General features: G+C 41.2%; 1 protein-coding gene across 5 annotated transcripts in view; it reads left to right on the top strand.

Moving 5' to 3' along the window:
• GUCY1A1 (guanylate cyclase 1 soluble subunit alpha 1) overlaps nucleotides 1-18,250 on the top strand; it is a 64,836-nt gene that overhangs the window by 23,085 nt on the left and 23,501 nt on the right. For 2 of the 5 annotated variants that reach the window (XM_040251500.1, XM_040251499.1), the window contains exons 2-3: nucleotides 8,515-8,906; nucleotides 15,818-15,879. In XM_040251500.1, the coding sequence (XP_040107434.1) occupies nucleotides 8,649-8,906; nucleotides 15,818-15,879 (320 nt within the window). In that variant the 5' untranslated portion in view covers nucleotides 8,515-8,648. Of the gene's footprint in view, nucleotides 1-8,022; nucleotides 8,907-15,817; nucleotides 15,880-18,250 lie in introns of those variants that run through there. The other 3 variants (XR_005723041.1, XR_005723042.1, XM_040251497.1) reach the window with 2 other exon arrangements.

Genomic DNA, 18,250 nt, shown 5'->3' with positions numbered 1-18,250 from the left:
TCTGCTATAAATGAGTTTACTTGGCTTTGAAGAGTGATGATTAAAAATGGCATAGGTTTAACATATTACCTGTCTTTCTGAGAAGATAGAATACATTTGTCAATCATTTATTTAGTTACTTCTGTGAGCCTGACTGTCCTGTGGAATGCCTTTGCATAACTTTTCCCTAATCATTCATATACCCCTGTTTCCTCATCATTTTGGGGGCAAGGTGACAGAAGGTCAGTGAAGTTAAGAAAATGATTCAGTATCACTCTATTGCTGAGAAGTAATTGGGATGGTTGACTTCACAGCACATGTAGGAAATAGTTATTAGGATACCTGTTTCCATATGGAGAGAGTTGGGGTGAATTAGCTTAGGAATTTGACTAAAATCACAGAGTTGATAAAGGGTAGAGTCAAGAGGTAAACACACAGCCTTTGGTACCAGAACCTAACTCAGCCTTTGGTCCTGGAACCTGACTTGGGTCCACACACCTGGTCCGTTTTGAAAGTTTCATCAGTGTTTACTACCTAAATAGTAATGAAATCTATATATAGTCTTAGAGAATGTGACTTTATTGTTTTTTTCCCTAAGTAATTAAGTAGGATTTCACCTTACTTGTAAATTTCAATCAAACACTGTTGAAATACAGGCATTTCTCATACAACATGATACAAGTGTTCCTAAAAATCTCTGTATGCTGCAAAATTATGCACTAAAAATAAATGGACTTATGGGAAGAAAATGTGTTGAAGTGAAACCAATCAACACTTACGGCACTAGCTAAAGCTATAACAGTCCTAACAAACATACAAGCTTAGTTAAAAAGACAAGCTGAATTCTGATGAATACCGCACCACAGTAATTATAGGACTGGTTTAAGGGGAAGAGGTAGCTTGATGGGAAGGAACTGTAGGAAAGTAAAGAGCCTGATGAGTTATTGAGAAAGGGAAGTAAACAAGGAAACTGTAACAAGACAGGGCGTGTATTCATGCTGAGCTGAGCGGACTTGCAGGGGTGAATGGGGGTCTAGGTGACCCCTATTTTGCACTGACATTATCTCCCATTAGTGAATATGAGCCAAACCACATCACAGAAATACACAGTATTTATCTGCAAGTAGATGAAAACAAAATGGCTTTTTATAGGATAAAAAGGAATCACTTGTCTCTTGTAACTCTGCAGAAGAATCACCATATTTTCCGTAAATATATTCATAAAAAGATGAAGTCATTGTAAGGAACTATTTGAGCAGTATAAGTATGATGTGGATTCTAGGAAGAGCTGGAAAGTATTCCACATATTTCTGGAACAAAATATTGAAACATTTATCTGATTTCCTTGTGACCTGCCATTAAGAGGGAACAATATTTAATTTGAGGAGATACTAACTGTATGCACTCAGATTTCAGTGATAATCCTGGTAGAGAGGTTTAAAAGCACAGATATTTAGAATTTATAGTCCTCAAAGTTTTGCTCTTTAATTAGTCATAAAGCATCCTGTAACAGTTTGCTGTAAAAATTGAGAATCAAAAAGTGATAATTCTTAAAATCTCCCAGCTCTAGAGTATCAACATTGCTCTTATTTCAAAGTTGTCACTGAATTGCCTGCTGAATCTAAGAAAGGTATGGATCACGCCCACCTTATTTTTAAGAAAGAATTAACGTAGTGTGTTAAGCGTTTGTGTCCGGTGCTGTAGCTTTAGCAAGGCAGTTATTTTCAGGAAAAGGAGAGTTCCTTGTGTTTTGGGTCCCCAGGACTGAGGTTGCCATGACCTTTAGAGGTAACTTCCTTGTTCTGTGGAGGGTGACCAGCATGGGCTGCTAGTAACAAAAATTTAAATTAAGCATCTTCCGCTTGTGCAGAGAGCTGAAACTGCCTTGCACTGTGGAGATCAGTAGCCGGCCTGGAATCTGAACTGTTGTCGGCTTGCCCATGTCTGGGCTTTGGAATAAGGAGGAGCTGCTGCCTTAAAGAAGGCTTCAGAGGAGAACTGGAGCAGCCCAGTCCCCATGAATGGTCATGTAATATTGCAAACCTCACATCTGGGCTTGGTTATGACTGAATAACCTGGTCTTGGAAAGTGAGCTGTGGACAAATTTAAAGGGTGCTCTTCTGGATCCTGGCCTCCCCTGGGCTATGGTTTATTGATAAGGTGAGTCGGAAGCCTGTGGGCTCCCTTGCCTTCAGCCCCACGTCCCACTAGGAGACGAAGCCTGTGGGTTCTCTCTCAGAGATGCTTCGGGATTGATCTGCTTTTTATCCACAGGGCCACTCTCTGACCCAAGCCAGATCAGCCGCCTGTCCAACTCCGACCTGTCCCTCATCCTGCATTTCAGATAATCTCTTGAAAATACAATGGTATTCTCACTTCTTAGTCACCCAGCCTTTAGAAGAGAGTGGTGGCTTAGGTAGCATGGTTTACACGCCCCCCGATCTGTACGTCCTGACCTCTGCTGGCTCATCTGCATCACCCTCCCCAGGTTCTCCCTGGCCGCATGCTCTAGCCAGGCTGGGCCCGTTCATTTCCTGGGATGTGCCCTGGTCTGTCCTCGCCTCCAAGCATGCTTGCTGTTTTCTCTGGGGCTTGCTTCTCTCGGCTCACGGTCACCATTCAGCTTGGTTGTCTCTTCCTCCTGGGACTGGATTGGGATCCCTGGTGTCACTCTTGGAGTGCGGTGTGCACCCCCTTTGATAGCACACATCACACTTGGAGCTGTGTGTCAGAAGTAGTTTTCTTAAAGGAATCCTCTTACACTGTTGCTAGGAATTTCAACTGGGACAGCCACTATGGACAGCCACTATGAATAGAGTAGAGATGCTTCCTTTAAAAACTAAAAATAGAAGTAGCATATGATCTAGTAACCCCACTTCTGGGCATATATCTGGCGAAAACCATAATTCAAAAAGATCATGCCTCCCAGTGTTCACAGCAGCACTCTTTACAATAGCCAGGACATGGAAACAACCTAAATATCCATCAACCAAAGAATGGATAAAGGAAATGAGCTTTTGTACAATGGCATATTACTTGGCCATAAAAAGGAATGAGATAATTTCATTTGCAGCAACATGGATGGACCTAGATATTATGATACTAAGTGAAGTAAGTCAGAGAAAGACAAATACCATATGATATCACTTATATGTGGAACCTACAATATGATACAAATGAACTTATTTGCAAAGCAGAAACAGACTCACAGACATAGAGAACAGACTTATCACTGCCAAATGGGAAAAAGGATGGGAGGGGGGATAAATTAGGAGTAAAAAATTAAAAATAGTCTAGTCTTCCTGTTAGATTGTAAGCTCCGCCTGACTATGATGACTTTTGCCCATGGCTCTGCCCTTGCACCTGGAAGAATGTCCCACATATAGCAGGCCACTCATAAATGCTTGTTGAGTAGACTGGAATGTGAGCAAATGAAGGGATGAAGCAGGAAGCAAGATGCAAGCCAGTGCATCAGAGAATCTGTGGGAATGGAGCTTACGAAAAGCAAAATGCCAGGGGAAGGTCAGGTGTGTTTGGAGCTTTAACTTTCAGGAGCTCATGGCTGAATTTAGCAAGGAGGTTTGGGTGACACGGTGAAAGCAAAGCCAGAGCTTGGTCGGTGGAAGAATACATCTTGTGTAAACGGGCTGAGTGCTGCACGGGGCTGTGACTGCGAAAAGAAGCAGAGCTGGCATTGGAGCTGGGAGCAGGGGAGTCATGAAGGAAGCCAGCTCTCCCTTGCCCTTTCCCTCCACTCAGGGAGGCACAGTTTTTCTACTACTTTGTCCAGCTTCCCTGGTCTGTCACAGGGGACTGTTCTGTAAATATTTCTTCCTGCCAAGTGAAAAGAAACACATTTTGAAGGCCTGATTTTTGAAATTTTATTGAACAATTTTTCAGCTTTGGAGGAATGAAAACGTTCGATGTTCTGAATGTTAAGCTGCCTTCTTGACATTTGTTTATGAAGATGATTGTTACAATTTGGGTGGGGCATGCACACTTTATCCCTATGGATGGAGTTTGTTTTGAAGTTCTCTCTTCTTTCAGCTACTCTTCTAAATGTGGACTTTGGAATTTAATCTTAAAATACATATTTCTTGAATCACAGATTTCAGTATGGCTGGGTGCTAAGCCTGGCATGAGACCTGCTATTGTAAAAAAGGCTTTCTGTGTGAGAGAGTACGTATGAGGTGCTTCCCTATCCCCCCTCCCCAGGGTTTTCACATGTGGAAAACAAGGGTTTGTGCTTAATTCTTTCCTTAGAGATTAATGATGGAGTATCTCATAACTACACAGCAATGCATCCTGGTTACTTTAAAATTTTTTATATTGGAGTATAGTTGATTTATAATGCTGTGTTAGTTTCAGCTGTACAGCCAGTGAACAGTTATGCATATACATAGATATACTGTTTTTGCATCCTGGTTATTGATACGAGGTCAATGCTGCTGCTGCTGCTGCTGCTGCTAAGTCGCTTCAGTCGTGTCCGACTCTGTGTGACCCCATAGACGGAAGCCCACCAGATTCCCCTATCCCTGGGATTCTTCAGGCAAGAACACTGGAGTGGGTTGCCATTTCCTTCTCCAATGCATGAAAGTAAAAAGTGAAAGTGAATTCGCTCAGTCGTGTCCGACTCTTAGCGACCCCATGGACTGCACCCTACCAGGCTCCTCCGTCCATGGGATTTTCCAGGCAAGAGTACTGGAGTGAGGTGCCATTGCCTTCTCCGATGAGGTCAATAGATGGGTCTTTATTGTCATTCTAGAGGAATTAATCACTTACCAGTAAAGGGAGAAAGCATTCAGTCGATTTGGAGGCTGTTTAACCATCAGCCTGGGGGATGGCAAATACCTCTTTAAATTTCTGAGAATATCTCTCCCACTGCCTGCGAAGGCCTTGTCACCAAATTTATGACTACAGTTCACTTGTTTTTTTTCTCCCATGTCACTACCACATCTACACCCAGCTCTGTACTGCATTCAGGAACTGACCCAACCATTTCTGAAGTTGCTGCTGATATTACACGAAAGAATCATCACTGGTTCCCTTGAAGAGCATAGTCTATCTTCCTGGCAACCTGGCAAATGACTGACAAACACGAGTTTCCAAGGTATTGGCATTGGCTGCATCTGTTCGTAGTGTAATTTCATCAGCTGCACAGACGAGGGATGCTAATTAGTTTGTTGATACATATGTGATTTAATGAGACTAAACACTTAACTGATCTTGAAGTAAGCACAGTTTGTTTCCTGTTGCTGTTTTTACTTTAATTAAAAAAAAAAAAACATGTTAGGCACATTGGCTGGAAATTAGAGCACTGTGTCATCTTGGAGAAAAAAGAATTTCCAGGAAGTCTGACTGGTCAGTTGTGTCCTGCTCTAATGAGATTAAAGAGAAGAGGATAAAATATTGGGTTTGAGAACAAGGGTTGAAATCCAATTTAAATAGAAGATTAAGCATAATGGAAGAATTTTCATAAACTACATTATATTGGAACCCTGTGGTTCAATACTAAAATTATAATATGTACCAGAATAACTGATTTTAGGAAGAAATTCCAGACCCGCATCAGCTCCAACATATAATCTTCTATTTTTATGGCCTTTCTATAAGTGCCCTCTTTTCTAGTTATTGTATTATATTTTTATGTAACTGAAACTATGAAATTCAATTAATACAATTTTTCTTCCTAAAAATTCACATAAAATAATGGTATTTTGATTTTTATTAATAAATATTTATTTAGAATTATCTACTAGACTCTTCTTAATTACTTTCAAGTTGTGCAAAACCGAATCCAGAGAGGTTCTCTATTTTGGGAGTGGGAAGAGGTGATGAGGAAGTAACTCTAACCCCATGGTTAAAATTATATTTGTATTAAAATGCTTCATCTAATTTGCTTAGCTTTTTGCAAACACGAGTCAGTACTATGGCCTGTGCAGCCTGTTTTCATGGGACCATGTCCATGCTCTCTCCTCTGTGTATCTGCTGCAGTGGCAGAGTTGAGGCGTTGACCACAAGCTGAAGTGACCCACTCTGCCTTTATGGGGAGGTTGGACCCCTGATCTACACCATGCCGGAGGACAGGAGTTAATAAATAGTAATAGGTGGCGCTCCTGCCAATGCAGGAAACATATGAGACGTGGGTTTGATCCCTAGACGGGAAGATCCCCTCAAGTAAGAAATGGCAATCGACTCCAGTATTCTTGGCTGGAGAATCCCAAAGACAAAGAAGCCTGGCGGGCTACAGTCCATAGGGTCACAAAAACTCGGACAGGACTTAGCATGCATGCTCAATAGTGTTGTTGAGAAACATTAAAGACTAAAAAACAGCTACTTGTAGAACTGAATCTTAAACAGATCTTGGTGGAGAGCTGTAGATTTGCAGGTCTTTCAGAATCCAGGAACCGGTCCTCCATCACCAGATCACCTCTAGGCACCCAACAGCCTTTGAGACAGACCACACCCTCTTCTCTGCAGAATATGATTTCTGCTCCTTAATGCTGAAAGGATCTCCTTTTGTACCTTCCTGAAGATTCATAAATTATGTATGAACACAGATTTGGGGTTTGACTTTAAGAAACAGAGTCACGTAGGTGAAATCTTTGAAAATGACACAAATGAACTTACTTACAAAACAGAAACAGACTCACAGACATAGAAAACAAACTTATGGTTACCAAGTGGTAAAGGGGGAGGGATAAATTAGGAGTTTGGATTAAATGTATACTTATAGCTGATTCATGTTGAGATTTGACAAAAAACAACAAAATTCTGTAAAGCATCTATGCTTCAATTAAAAAAATAAAATTTAAAAAAAGATGCACACTAAGGGAAAAGAATCTGAAAAAGAATAGATACATGTATATGTAAAACTGAACTATTTTGCTGTACACCTGAAACTAACATAACATTGTAAATCAACTATACTCCGATATAAAATAAAAATTAAAAAATAAGAAGCAGAGAGTTCCAGCAGTTTCTTCTGGCCTGTCAGCATCCGTCATCTTCCCCAAACCTGGTAACCCAGCAACCCCCCAGGGGCTGTCAGGTATGAATTCAGCTTCCTTCTTTGTCCCAGTTTGGAAAATGAATTGTCCATTGTTCTAAGCCTATCAGTAATTTATCTGTGACAAATTATAAGCTGATGTTATATACATTAGGAACATACTGAAAGCACAGAGGTGCATAGAAAAGACACAAAGTAATTGAACTCCAATTCCAAAGACTGAACTGTAATCCTTTATCCTGGATGATTCAAGTACCACCAGCCAGCAAGCAGGATAATTACGTTCTTGTTTGCTTTCTAATGTAAACTTATAAACCATATCTTCAAGATAAATTAATTTCAGTGTATACACTAAGCCTGATTGTTTAGAAACAAGTGTAACTTGGTAATATATGAATTTGAGTTCATTGAAACCCATTGGCTGTGGAATCAGATGGACCTATGTTTGAACTATAGCTCTTGCACTTTCTAGCATTTCAAATCAAAGATGACACAAACGTTGAGCCTCTGACCCACTGGTGATAAGAATACCTATTTCAAGTGGTTGCTGTGAAGCTTAAATGTAAATACAGGGTTCTTAGCACTGTACCAGACCATGTGTTCTTTTCCCCTCTTTTTTGAGTTTTTTGATTTTCCAAGTATGGAAATAGTTGGTGGACCTAGTTAATCAACCTCATTGTATTGTTGACAAGCTAAATGTACAACCAGATGGTTCCACTGAAAAGTTAACTAATGAGACATGGGTTGTGAATTGTGTGAAGACTCCATTACAACATCAACAAAAGCAAAAGTGCAGGGGAAAATTGGCCAGAAGGGTCATGCTCCTGACTTTGGGGACTCCTAGGAAGAGAGGCCTTCTTGGATTACTCCAGTGTCATCTGGATTTGGATTCAGTCTCCTGTAAATCCAGTGGCCTATTCTTAGGAATCAAGAGTCTTTTGAAAAAATATTATTTGTTTTTCATTTTGGTGATATTTTAAAAATATTTTACTATTTATAGAGATAAGTCTCTGGCAGTAATCATTTCAATTAATTTTTTTCATGTAAAAGACAGTGTTTCAGATCTAACAACATATACTTGGGCATCATTATATACATTTTTTCTTTGGGTATGTTTAGGAGACATTATGCATGCTATTCTGATTTTTTAGAAAATACAGACTAATGAGAATTTAGTAGTATGAGCAGTGATGTGACATAGTTTGAGACCCAGCTTCTGTCATAAAACTACAATATTTCACCCTTGTGGAATCAAATGAGACCAAATGGGCTATAAAAATGGGAATCAGTAGTTTGTGCTAAAGACATTTTGGAGAAAATTATATTCCATTTGAAAAATATTAAAATTCTAAAAGCAAGTATTTTTTTAGTATACTAGAATGCACACATAGGAAATAAGATCTTTACTAAACATTCCATCCATTTTATAATGGACATTTGCACCAGATTTTTTTTTTTTAACTTGAAAATGACATAGGACTGTATGGTCTTCACTTTTTCATACCTGTATTTTTCTCTTTCCATAGGAATACAGAGTCACTCCTCTTTCTCCTCTGACCTTCTGCCGCCCCTGGACTCCCTGGTCACCAGCATCTCTGGTCCACTAGTGGCTTCTGTGTGTCCATCCTGGTAAGAAGAACCAAGCCCAGGAGCGATCACCATGTTCTGCGCGAAGCTGAAGGACCTGCAGATCACGGGGGACTGCCCCTTCTCCCTGCTGGCCCCGGGGCAGGTCCCCAGAGAGCCCTTGGGGGAAGCCTCAGGGAGTGGGCCAGCAGCTACCCCAGGACAGCCGGGCGTCTGTCCAGGTGTCCCCGACAAGAACCCGCCCGAAAGGCTTCCCCGGAGGAAGACCAGCCGCAGTCGGGTCTATCTTCACACTTTGGCAGAGAGTATTTGCAAACTGATTTTCCCAGAGGTGAGTGCCTGCCCTTTCAAGATCTTACTGACATTTTGAAAATGGTAATAGGGTGTTTTCCTAAGGAAAATGTGAACACTCGCTTTCTCACTTTCAAGGCTATAGTAGATGTAGACAATTTGACAATTTTCTGAAAACATTTAAAAACATTTTTAAAAAGCAATCATTTTCTTAAATTGTGTTTAATCTTAAAATGTTTAGTCTTGCATTCTTTTCCAGAGCATCCTGCACTCTGACAAGCTTTATGGCTTTGAGCAGCTGTTTCATCCTCTTGGCCTCAGCATCCTTATCTGAAAATAGACATGCTCACAGTCCTGGGTCCCTAGAGTTTGCACAAGCATTGAAGTGAAGTGAAGTGAAGTGAAGTGAAGTGAAGTCGCTCAGTCGTGTCCGACTCTTTGCGACCCCATGGGGTGTAGCCTACCAGGCTTCTCAGTCCATGGGATTTTCCAGGCAAGAGTACTGGAGTGGGGTGCCATTTCTTTCTACAGGGGATCTTCCCAACCCAAGGATCGAACCCGGGTCTCTCGCATTGGAGGCAGACGCTTTACCCACTGAGCCACCAGGGAAGCCCTGCACAAGCATTAGGTGAAATAATCCACAGCTCTCACCACCCACCAGGACCCATTAGTTACTTATGGATGGCAAGCTATTTTTTTTTAATGGATTCATTAGCTATTTGTTTAGAGCTAAGTTCCTTGGAGAATAACTTATTCTCTGCTGGGTTTCCCTTATCTAGTTCCTAAGAGCCTCATCTGTTCCTGCCAACTTGCTGAGGTGGCAAGACCCCCCACCCCCACTTATTCTGCTGGGTTGGTCAGGGGCACAGGCCTGTTCATGACACCCCTGTCACCAGTTTGGACATGTCTTGGCCTGTGGGGTGCACAGCCTAATGCTGTTTTGGAATCTGGAGCACCACCCTTAAAGGGATTCAGGAAAGACAAACACTGTATGGTCTCATATATGGAATATTAAAAAACAACAACTCATAGAAAAAGAGATCATACATGTGGTCCCCAGAGGCAGAGGGTGGGGAAGGGGATTAGAGGAAGGTGGTCCAGAGATGCTGGAAGATAAGATAAATGAGTACCATGGGTGTAACTCATGGTGACCCTGCCATCCTGTGTGGTATGTAGGAAGGTTATCAGGTACATCCTCTGGGTTCTCATCACAAAGAGAAAGTTTTTTGTTTTCTTTTCTTTTCTTTGTGCGGCCTCTGTATGAGAAGATGGATGTTAGCTGAACCTATTGGGGCCATCATTTCACACTATATGTAAATCAAGGTGTCATGCTGTATGCGTAAACTTAAACAGTGATGTATGTCAAATATTTCTCAATAAAACTGGGGGAAAAAAGAGAAAACGGAATGCTGGGGACAGGCCATAGAGCTAATTAGGTAGAATATGTTTGGAATAGACAGGGCATGTGGAGAGCTCCTCACCCCATGGGCCTAAAGAGAAGAGCCACTGAAAGTCTTCATGGCGTGTCTTCCTCCTTCTGTCAGTGTTTACAGTTTTATGCAGATTCACTTAGCCTAGGAGATTGGGCATTGAAAAAATCAGATTCTGGCTCTCATAATTTATTGATGATATTTAATTGACTCCACACCAACCCTTTGCCTTGTGAGAAACACTGAAGGACCACAGGCTGCTGACTTTTAGGACTGGAAGGAACTTCAGAAGTAACCTTGTTTCATTCCCAAGAAGGACTTGAGAGGCTAAGTGACTTGGGCAAAGTCACACAGCTTTTGAAGGATATAGCAATTACTGCTGCCAGCGATATGGGCTCAACTGGCAAAGAAGAGACTTGAAGCTTGAAGAATGGATAAATTAGAATTGGCAGGAAGTTGAGGGAACTTATTTCAAATATAAGATAAGCACAGTAGTAGACTGGCTAGTGGCCTTTGAGATGGAAATATTTAATTACTGTCTCCCCACTCCAGTCACCAGCAGCCAGCATTGGCTAGGATGAGGGATGCAACTCTTCCCAGGCAGTTGGTTGGTGTCAGTCTGGGAAGCGGCTGGCACCCTCATTTCCAAGGGCAGAGCACGGGGATGAGCAGATGGTGAGGCTGGGAAGCTGGAGAGCGGCCATGCTTTCCCCAGGTCCTGTCATTACCCTGTTGGCTTCATTACTTTGTTTGATAAATTCTGAATTCCTACAATGGAAGTCATGCACGTATTGGAATCTCGTTTAAAAACATTCAGAATATCAAATATATGCGTTCTTATTTTCCTTTATTTAGGATAATCTGTGTTGTTTGTTTGTGGGCTCATAGCTTTGAGTGTGCTGTCATGTAGTAGAGAAAGCCAGGCTGAGGACTTCCAGGAGGCAAGAGGGCTGCCCTTGACCTGAAGAACCAGGACTCTTTCCCACAACTGAGGCCATTTTCATTCACATTTTAGTGAACATTCCAGGGCTGGATACATTCATGCTGAATAGCAACCAAACTAGATTACTTCATCAACTATTCAAACATCTAGGTGTCTTTGATTAAATAGGGCTTTTTAAAAAATGATCTTTTTTAAGTGGACAGATTTAATGCTTAGCCTACTGTTCAGTTTCAGTCCCATCGGTAGCCCCAAAGAAGAGACTCCAGATAGCATTTGATGGTATCCTCGTTCTTGTTTTCAATGATTAGATGTAAACTCCAGTTATGTTTTATGGGGGGCAAGTATTATAGTTCATTATCCTTAGCAGATTTAGAGTGGGAGTTGGGTTACAAAGGTCTTATAGCTCATCTAGTGCAAACTTTTCATTTGTTTGAAGAAATTAAGACACATAAAAGTTAGATCACTTGCTTTAAGATAACTAGGGGAGATGGAAAGGTCTCTGCATCTCATTCATAATCTATTGCTGTATTATATTATTAGCTGATTTTTCATGGAGATTCTCCCCAATAATCCTGTAAGCTCCTCAAGCAGAGTGTTTTTAAAATAACTGCATCATGATCTTAGCTACAGTTGTAGCAAATCAGAACCCATTTCCTGAACTAAATCGAGTCACATTTGCTTTATGAGGGCTTCTCAAGTGGCACTAGTGATAGAGAACCCACCTGCAAGTGCAGGAGACATAAGAGATGCGGGTTTGATCCCTGGGTTGGGAAGATCCCTGGAGGAGAACATGGCTAACCCACGCCAGTGTTCTTGCCTGGGGAATCCCATGGACAGAGGAGCCTGATGGGCCACAGTTCATAGGGTTGCAAAGAGTCAGACACGCGGCTGAAGCGGCAGCACAACACACAGCAGCACACGCTTATATGAAGGATGTTATCCCAAATCAAACACCTTGTGAGATTAAGGGGATCTGAAGGAACTCCTGAAGTCTCTGAATGTGTTGTGGAATATTGGGTTGCAAGAAGGAAAAAAGAAGTAGTATTCCATTGTCCTTATGAGCTAAAATTTCCTTGGTCTAGAAGAACATGAAGAACTATAGAAAACATCCAATCCCAGGTCCTGCCATACTTAAAACCTTTCAATGACTTTTCTTTGCTCTTAACATAAAAATGAACTTTCTTAATGTAGCCTCTAGGCAAAAAGAAAAAATGCAGAAAAGTTAAAAATCATCTGAAATAGAAACTAATCCATAAACCAGACCTATGCAATTCCATTCAGAGTGTTCCCAGCAATACTGGATCAAACGGCAGTTGTAGCTGAAGTGTTAATATACTGATATCCTCCAGGGCCATCCTGCAGTCATTGATTCTGTGTCATAAGGCATGAGATCTCAGGGAAGTTGAGTCCTGCTCCTGACTTTCTTGTGATCTGCATCACCTCAGGGTGTAGGCTCAGGATGTGTTCGAGAAGCCTTAGTGCCAAGGTAGGAAGCTCTAGGCACCGCCAGCCTTTACCAATAAATGTTTTGTCTGAAAAACTTGTGGGTTTTGTTTTGTCTTGTTTTGAATTTATAACAGTTTTCCAGAGGAGCAGTGGTGTATGATGAAAGCAGACACCAAAGCCTGTTAAGCTGTTAAGCCTGTAAGCTAACGTCTGCTGCTACAGCTTGGCTAGGACTTCAGAACTTTTAACTTAAAAAAAACAAATTCTTTTTTTAAAATAGTTTTATTGGAGTAGAGTTGACTTACAATGTTGTGCTAGTTTCAGGTGGTATAGAAAAGTGAGTCAGTTATACATATACTCATATTCATTCTTTTTTCAGATTCTTTCCCCTTATAGGCTATTACAAAATATTGAGTAGAGGGCCCTAAGCTCTACAGTGGGTCCTAAGTTCTGATTCAGCATAGAAAGTAAGAAGACACCTGTTCTAGGTACTCCAGCAGCGAGAGAGGGACCATTTGTCCTTTCTTACAATGACAGCGTATATGTTAGGAGGAAAGGACAAGAAAAAGAAGTTCCTGGTGGCAGTGGGAAGGAAACGAAAGACCAGGAAGAATACAGACTGAGAATGGTAAAAACGTGTCCTTGTGTTTAACCAAACGTCAAGAGGCGAGAGGATGGTGATATTTCCACCAGTACTTGAGGTGAGGAAGGAGAAAGTCGTCAGGGGCAGAAATGGATGGATTTTCTTTCCTTGTTGCCCATCCCAAGTTCCTGGTCAGAGCAATAAATCATGTATAAGTAAATGTAATTCAAATTATTTTAACTTGGAAATAATATACATTGTGTTTCTGAGCGAGCTGCCCTGGTAACACCTCTGTACTGAGTTGTACTGCTTCACTGATACAGATGTTACAGACTAAGCCTTCAGGGCTTGGAATGGCTGGCAGGGGAGACGTGCATCCATTCCTTTCTTCCTTCATTCCATCAGTATGTAGGTAGCCTCTCCTGTGACCAGGTATTTTCTAGGTGCCTGACATGCGGGGGTGAGCTAAACAGATCTTCCCTGCCCTTTTGGAGTCTCTATTCTAGTGGAGAAGACAGAAAATAAATTAAAAAAAAAGTCAGGATGCAAATGCTTGAAGGACAGTCAAGATCTTCTGTGCAGGCAGTGACCATCATGTCATTGATGACCCCTCTTGTAGGTGGCTCAGTTGTAAAAAATCTGCCTGCCAACGCGAGAGTTGTGGGAGACACAGCTTCTATCCCTGGGTGGGGAAGATCCCCTGGAGGAGGAAGTGGCAACCCACTCCAGTATTCTTTCTTGGGAAATCTCATGGACAGAGGAACCTGCCCGGCTACAGTCCGTCGGGTCACGGAGAGTCAGATGCGACTGAGCACGCATGCATGCACTTTCTGTCTGAATAGGTTTTAGAGAAGGACAAAACTCCCAGCAACCCAGAGTTTCATGGGTTTTCATCCACAAAGACTTGCTGGTGTTTGTGATTCCAAAGTCACTCTCTATGAAATCAAAGACCCTTGATGGGGTGAAGCTGATACTGGCAGTCTTATATATAACTGATGGGAGTGCTGATCTCGAAAGAGTACTGAAAATCGAGCTATTGAACATCCATAGATTTTAAGGATTCCACTTAAAAGAATATAACCCATAGAAATAAAAAGCAATACATAAGAATAAGAAAAAAACAACAACAAAAAATGCCCTTGAGCTATTGAAGCCTTCTTAAGCACCCTAGGCTGTCCGCTCCTGCCTCCTTTAGGGTCTCAAGTCTAACGTTTCCTCCTTCCTTCCCTGACTTAAAAGAACATGCCTGCATTTCCTTTCCTAAACCTGCTCTCTGCCTGCCAGGCAATCACCTTTTGCCACAGGGTGCTGGGCCCTTGCTCAGAATCTGCCTGCTGGCCCGGCACTCTCCAGCCCTTCTTTCTCTCTCTCCTTATCTAAACCATCAGAAAAATTGTTATATGGGTAAATTGAAGTTCTATTTTATTTCTTTTCAGCACTTGTATTGTCTTTCAAGAAATTTCACATTTAAGTTCTATTAATATATGCTCTTTAGAAACTGAAAGTTCTTTTTATAATTTCATTAAAACAGAAGCTTGGTCGATTTTGCTTAACTTTACTGTCTCACTTGATCAGTGGAAAGTCCAAGAGGGATATAAATAGTTCTTAAGGAAAAAGGAATTTCACAACTTGGAACAGAGCCAGAGAATTCTCCACTGTCCTCTGGATAAACTACAGAAGGCGGCTGTATACACATGCAGATACATAGAAATTTTTTTTTTTAATGGAATGTAAAGAAGTTACCAATGATTTACTTTCCACTTATTAACTGGTTAGGGAGAGCAAGCTGCTAAGAGATATTAATTGTCAACCAATATTTAAAATTATGCAGGTTTACATACAAGTATTTTGCAATCTAGGAAGATTCATGAGATACTCAGAAATCAGTAAAAGAGAAGTACACTGTAAGTATTTTATGAAGATTGTTTGTTCAAGGAAAAGAAATGAGTACAAGTTTGGGGAAATCCAAGATTTGTTTCAATCAGTAATCAACTGAACTCGGTGACAGATTAGATTTAAAGGATAAAAGAAAGGGAAGAGACAGATGCTCGGAGTTTCTAGAGCAGGAAGAGACAGGAATGATACATGAGCAGAATGTGAGGTTGTGGGAGGTTGGAGGATCTCAGCGTGGGGTAGGGGGCTGCTATGGGTCTGTGGAAGGAGTGAGGGTCTCTTGGCTTGAGCCCCGTTGAGACTGAAGTCCTGGCTACACGTCCAAGGGATTTCCTGACCTGGAGGAAGGGGTGCCTGACTTCACCAAACTGAGTCTCTTGTGTGATTCCAGCTTGGTGGCTGTCGGAGCCACCCACCAGGGACACAGCCCACATCCAGATTCAAGTCAGTCTGAGTGCTTGGCTTCTTCCCAAATGTGAGAGCCGTTGAAAATCAGTCCTCTTTTCCCCAGGGGTAGTTCAACCACACTTGTCATTAAAGTAGCAATGCTTCTGCTACTTCCTGACAAGCTCTCAGAAGAAATTTTTGTGAAGTACGTATCTTCAAGAAAATGATTATTTGAGGGAGTGTTTAAAACTTTTCTTTTCAATTTTCAGTTTGAGCGTCTGAACCTTGCCCTTCAGAGAACATTGGCAAAACACAAAATAAAGGAAGACAGGTAAATTGAATCATTTCAGTTGCATGAATCTTCTGTTACGATCACTGACACAGCTACTAATAACCAGCGCTTAGTGGTGTCTCGCATATATGAATCACTTTGCTATGCCAGGAACTGGGCTAAGCAGTTTAGCTGCCACAAATCTGAAAGGAAGTGTGTTCATTTTTCACATTTCATATGTCACTAAGCTCAGGTTTCTATAAAACGTCTAGAATTTTATAGCTGTTTAGGAAATGGCAGAATGGAGTTTCAAGGCTGGGTTTTTCAGAGCCCATGATTTTAACTGTATTACCCTGTGCGTCTCCATTTAGTAAACTCCCAAAAGGCCTATTCTTTTCTGCTAGGGTGTAATTTCTGAAATACTTAACAAAGTTAAGGCGTAGATCAGAGCAAACTCTTGCTTGAAGAACAGTGCCAAGGATCTGGGGCTAGGTCCCAGTGCAGCCTGCCTGTCCCCTTGCCCCAGCCTGAGCCACAACTTTTAAAAATTGATTACTTTACAATATTGCACAGGTTAAATTTTAGCTCCCGCTTCAGGAGGGAAGGATGTGGGAGCAAGAGGTGGGCAACTCAGGAGTGGGGCAGCAGCTGGATCAGTCCTTAGGGAGGTCTTTTGGTATTTTCCTAACTAGCTTGGTTATATTGATTATACTGATATTCAAATACCTGTTCCATTCATACTTTCTCTTCTACTCTTTGAAACTTTCTTTAAGAAAGCTTTCTGTAGCAGTTTCATATATAAGGTGAATTAAAAAAAACCCAAACGAACCCTGATTTTTAGAGTTCATTTTACAAATACATCTTGGCACATTTACTGCTGGTGGACAACTTGATTTGGCTTTGTTTTGGTTTCCCGGAAATTGAAGGATTATTTGCTGTGTAAATACTACAGTAAACACTTGTGTTCAAATTTCAGAATTGAATTTGCAACTTTTGCAAACCAATACCCTTGTCAGGAATATTTTATGCATTCATCCATCTGTCTGCTGCTCAGGAGGGGATCATCTGCTCTGTGCATTTTCTGGGCTTAATTTCACTCGCTGACTAACTGGTCCCAGGATGCATGCAGCAGGCAAGCCAAGAAGGGGTCAGAGACAGGTCCAAAAAGAGAGTGTGAATCTATGTGTCTGACAGAAGCTGTGTTTGCAGAGTGATATGGACAGCATTCCAGAAGCCTCTGACCTTAATTCTCAGTCCGGCTGATAAGATAGCCAGCAAGTCCTGGAGCTGTGCTACTGTGTCTGTCTGCCTGAGGCCTTGGCAGCCAGTTGACTCAGAATTTATTCCCAGGGCTTGGTGTCCTGAAATGTGCCTAAGCTCGATGCTGATATTCAATTAGGATATGTTCCCAGATATGGAGCTCTTAAAAAAAAAAAAACTCAAAACTTAAAAAAATGATTTTTTTTGGAATTTTGAAAAATCTTTCAACCTCTTCTTTGACTTCTTAAAGAGTTGATCATACTGTTAAACTGTCCTAATGATTATACCACTGTTGTAATAAGAGGAGGGACTTTTTCTCTAATGAGACTGCCTGCTGATAATGCCAAATGGCTTTTCTCTGCTTTGTTTCTTTAGTTCTTGGCTATGCTGGACCTTTCCCCCTATCTTTCTGGCAGGTCGGCTGCCATTTCTACTGAGGTCAGTGTGCTGACTGCTGAGGGGATCTTCACTTTCCCACCCATCACCATTTTTAAAATTTTAAATTTATTTATCTTTAAATTGAAGGATAACTGCTTTACAGAATTGTGTTGGTTTCTGCCAAACATCAACATGTATCAGTCATAGGTATACATATGTCCCCTCCGTCTTGAACCATCTTCCTCCCTATCCCACCCCTTTAAGTTGTTACAGAGCCCTGATTCGAGTTCCCTGAGTCATACAGCACACCCACCACCATTTTTAAGTGAATGAGTTTTATACAGTCATTATGATACCCTTTTGGGTTGGTTTTGAGCTTTTGCTTTTATCTTTTCCTAGGACCTTTTGATCACATCATGTGTGAATTCATGGCTGGTGTATATGTGCCTGTGTGTATAACACACTTACATTTGCTGGTGTACATGCAGACATATACCTTATTTTTAAATTTTTTGAAGGTAAAGTTAGGGAACTTATTTTGAATGGCACTGTGTGATGTTTGAGTTAGCTAAGCTTTGCTGGGAATTGGCAGAAGAGTCCTCTGAGCAGCTTTAGGCTAATTCTTCAAAAAAAAAAAAAGAAGTTGCTTAAATGAGAAGAAGGAACAAATCTGAAGACTGACTAATATAGTATATAACAATGGGTTGAGGATATCTAATTCAAACTAGGTGTAAGAATATATTTCTGACTGTTGTTGTTCAGATGCTAAGTCATGTCCAACTCTCTGTGACCC

Source organism: Oryx dammah, unplaced genomic scaffold (genome assembly GCF_014754425.2).
Source record: "Oryx dammah isolate SB20612 unplaced genomic scaffold, SCBI_Odam_1.1 HiC_scaffold_12, whole genome shotgun sequence".
Lineage (NCBI taxonomy): Eukaryota > Metazoa > Chordata > Mammalia > Artiodactyla > Bovidae > Oryx > Oryx dammah.
The sequence above is the reverse complement of the archived record's forward strand: the minus strand, read 5'-3'. Positions and strand labels throughout refer to the sequence as shown.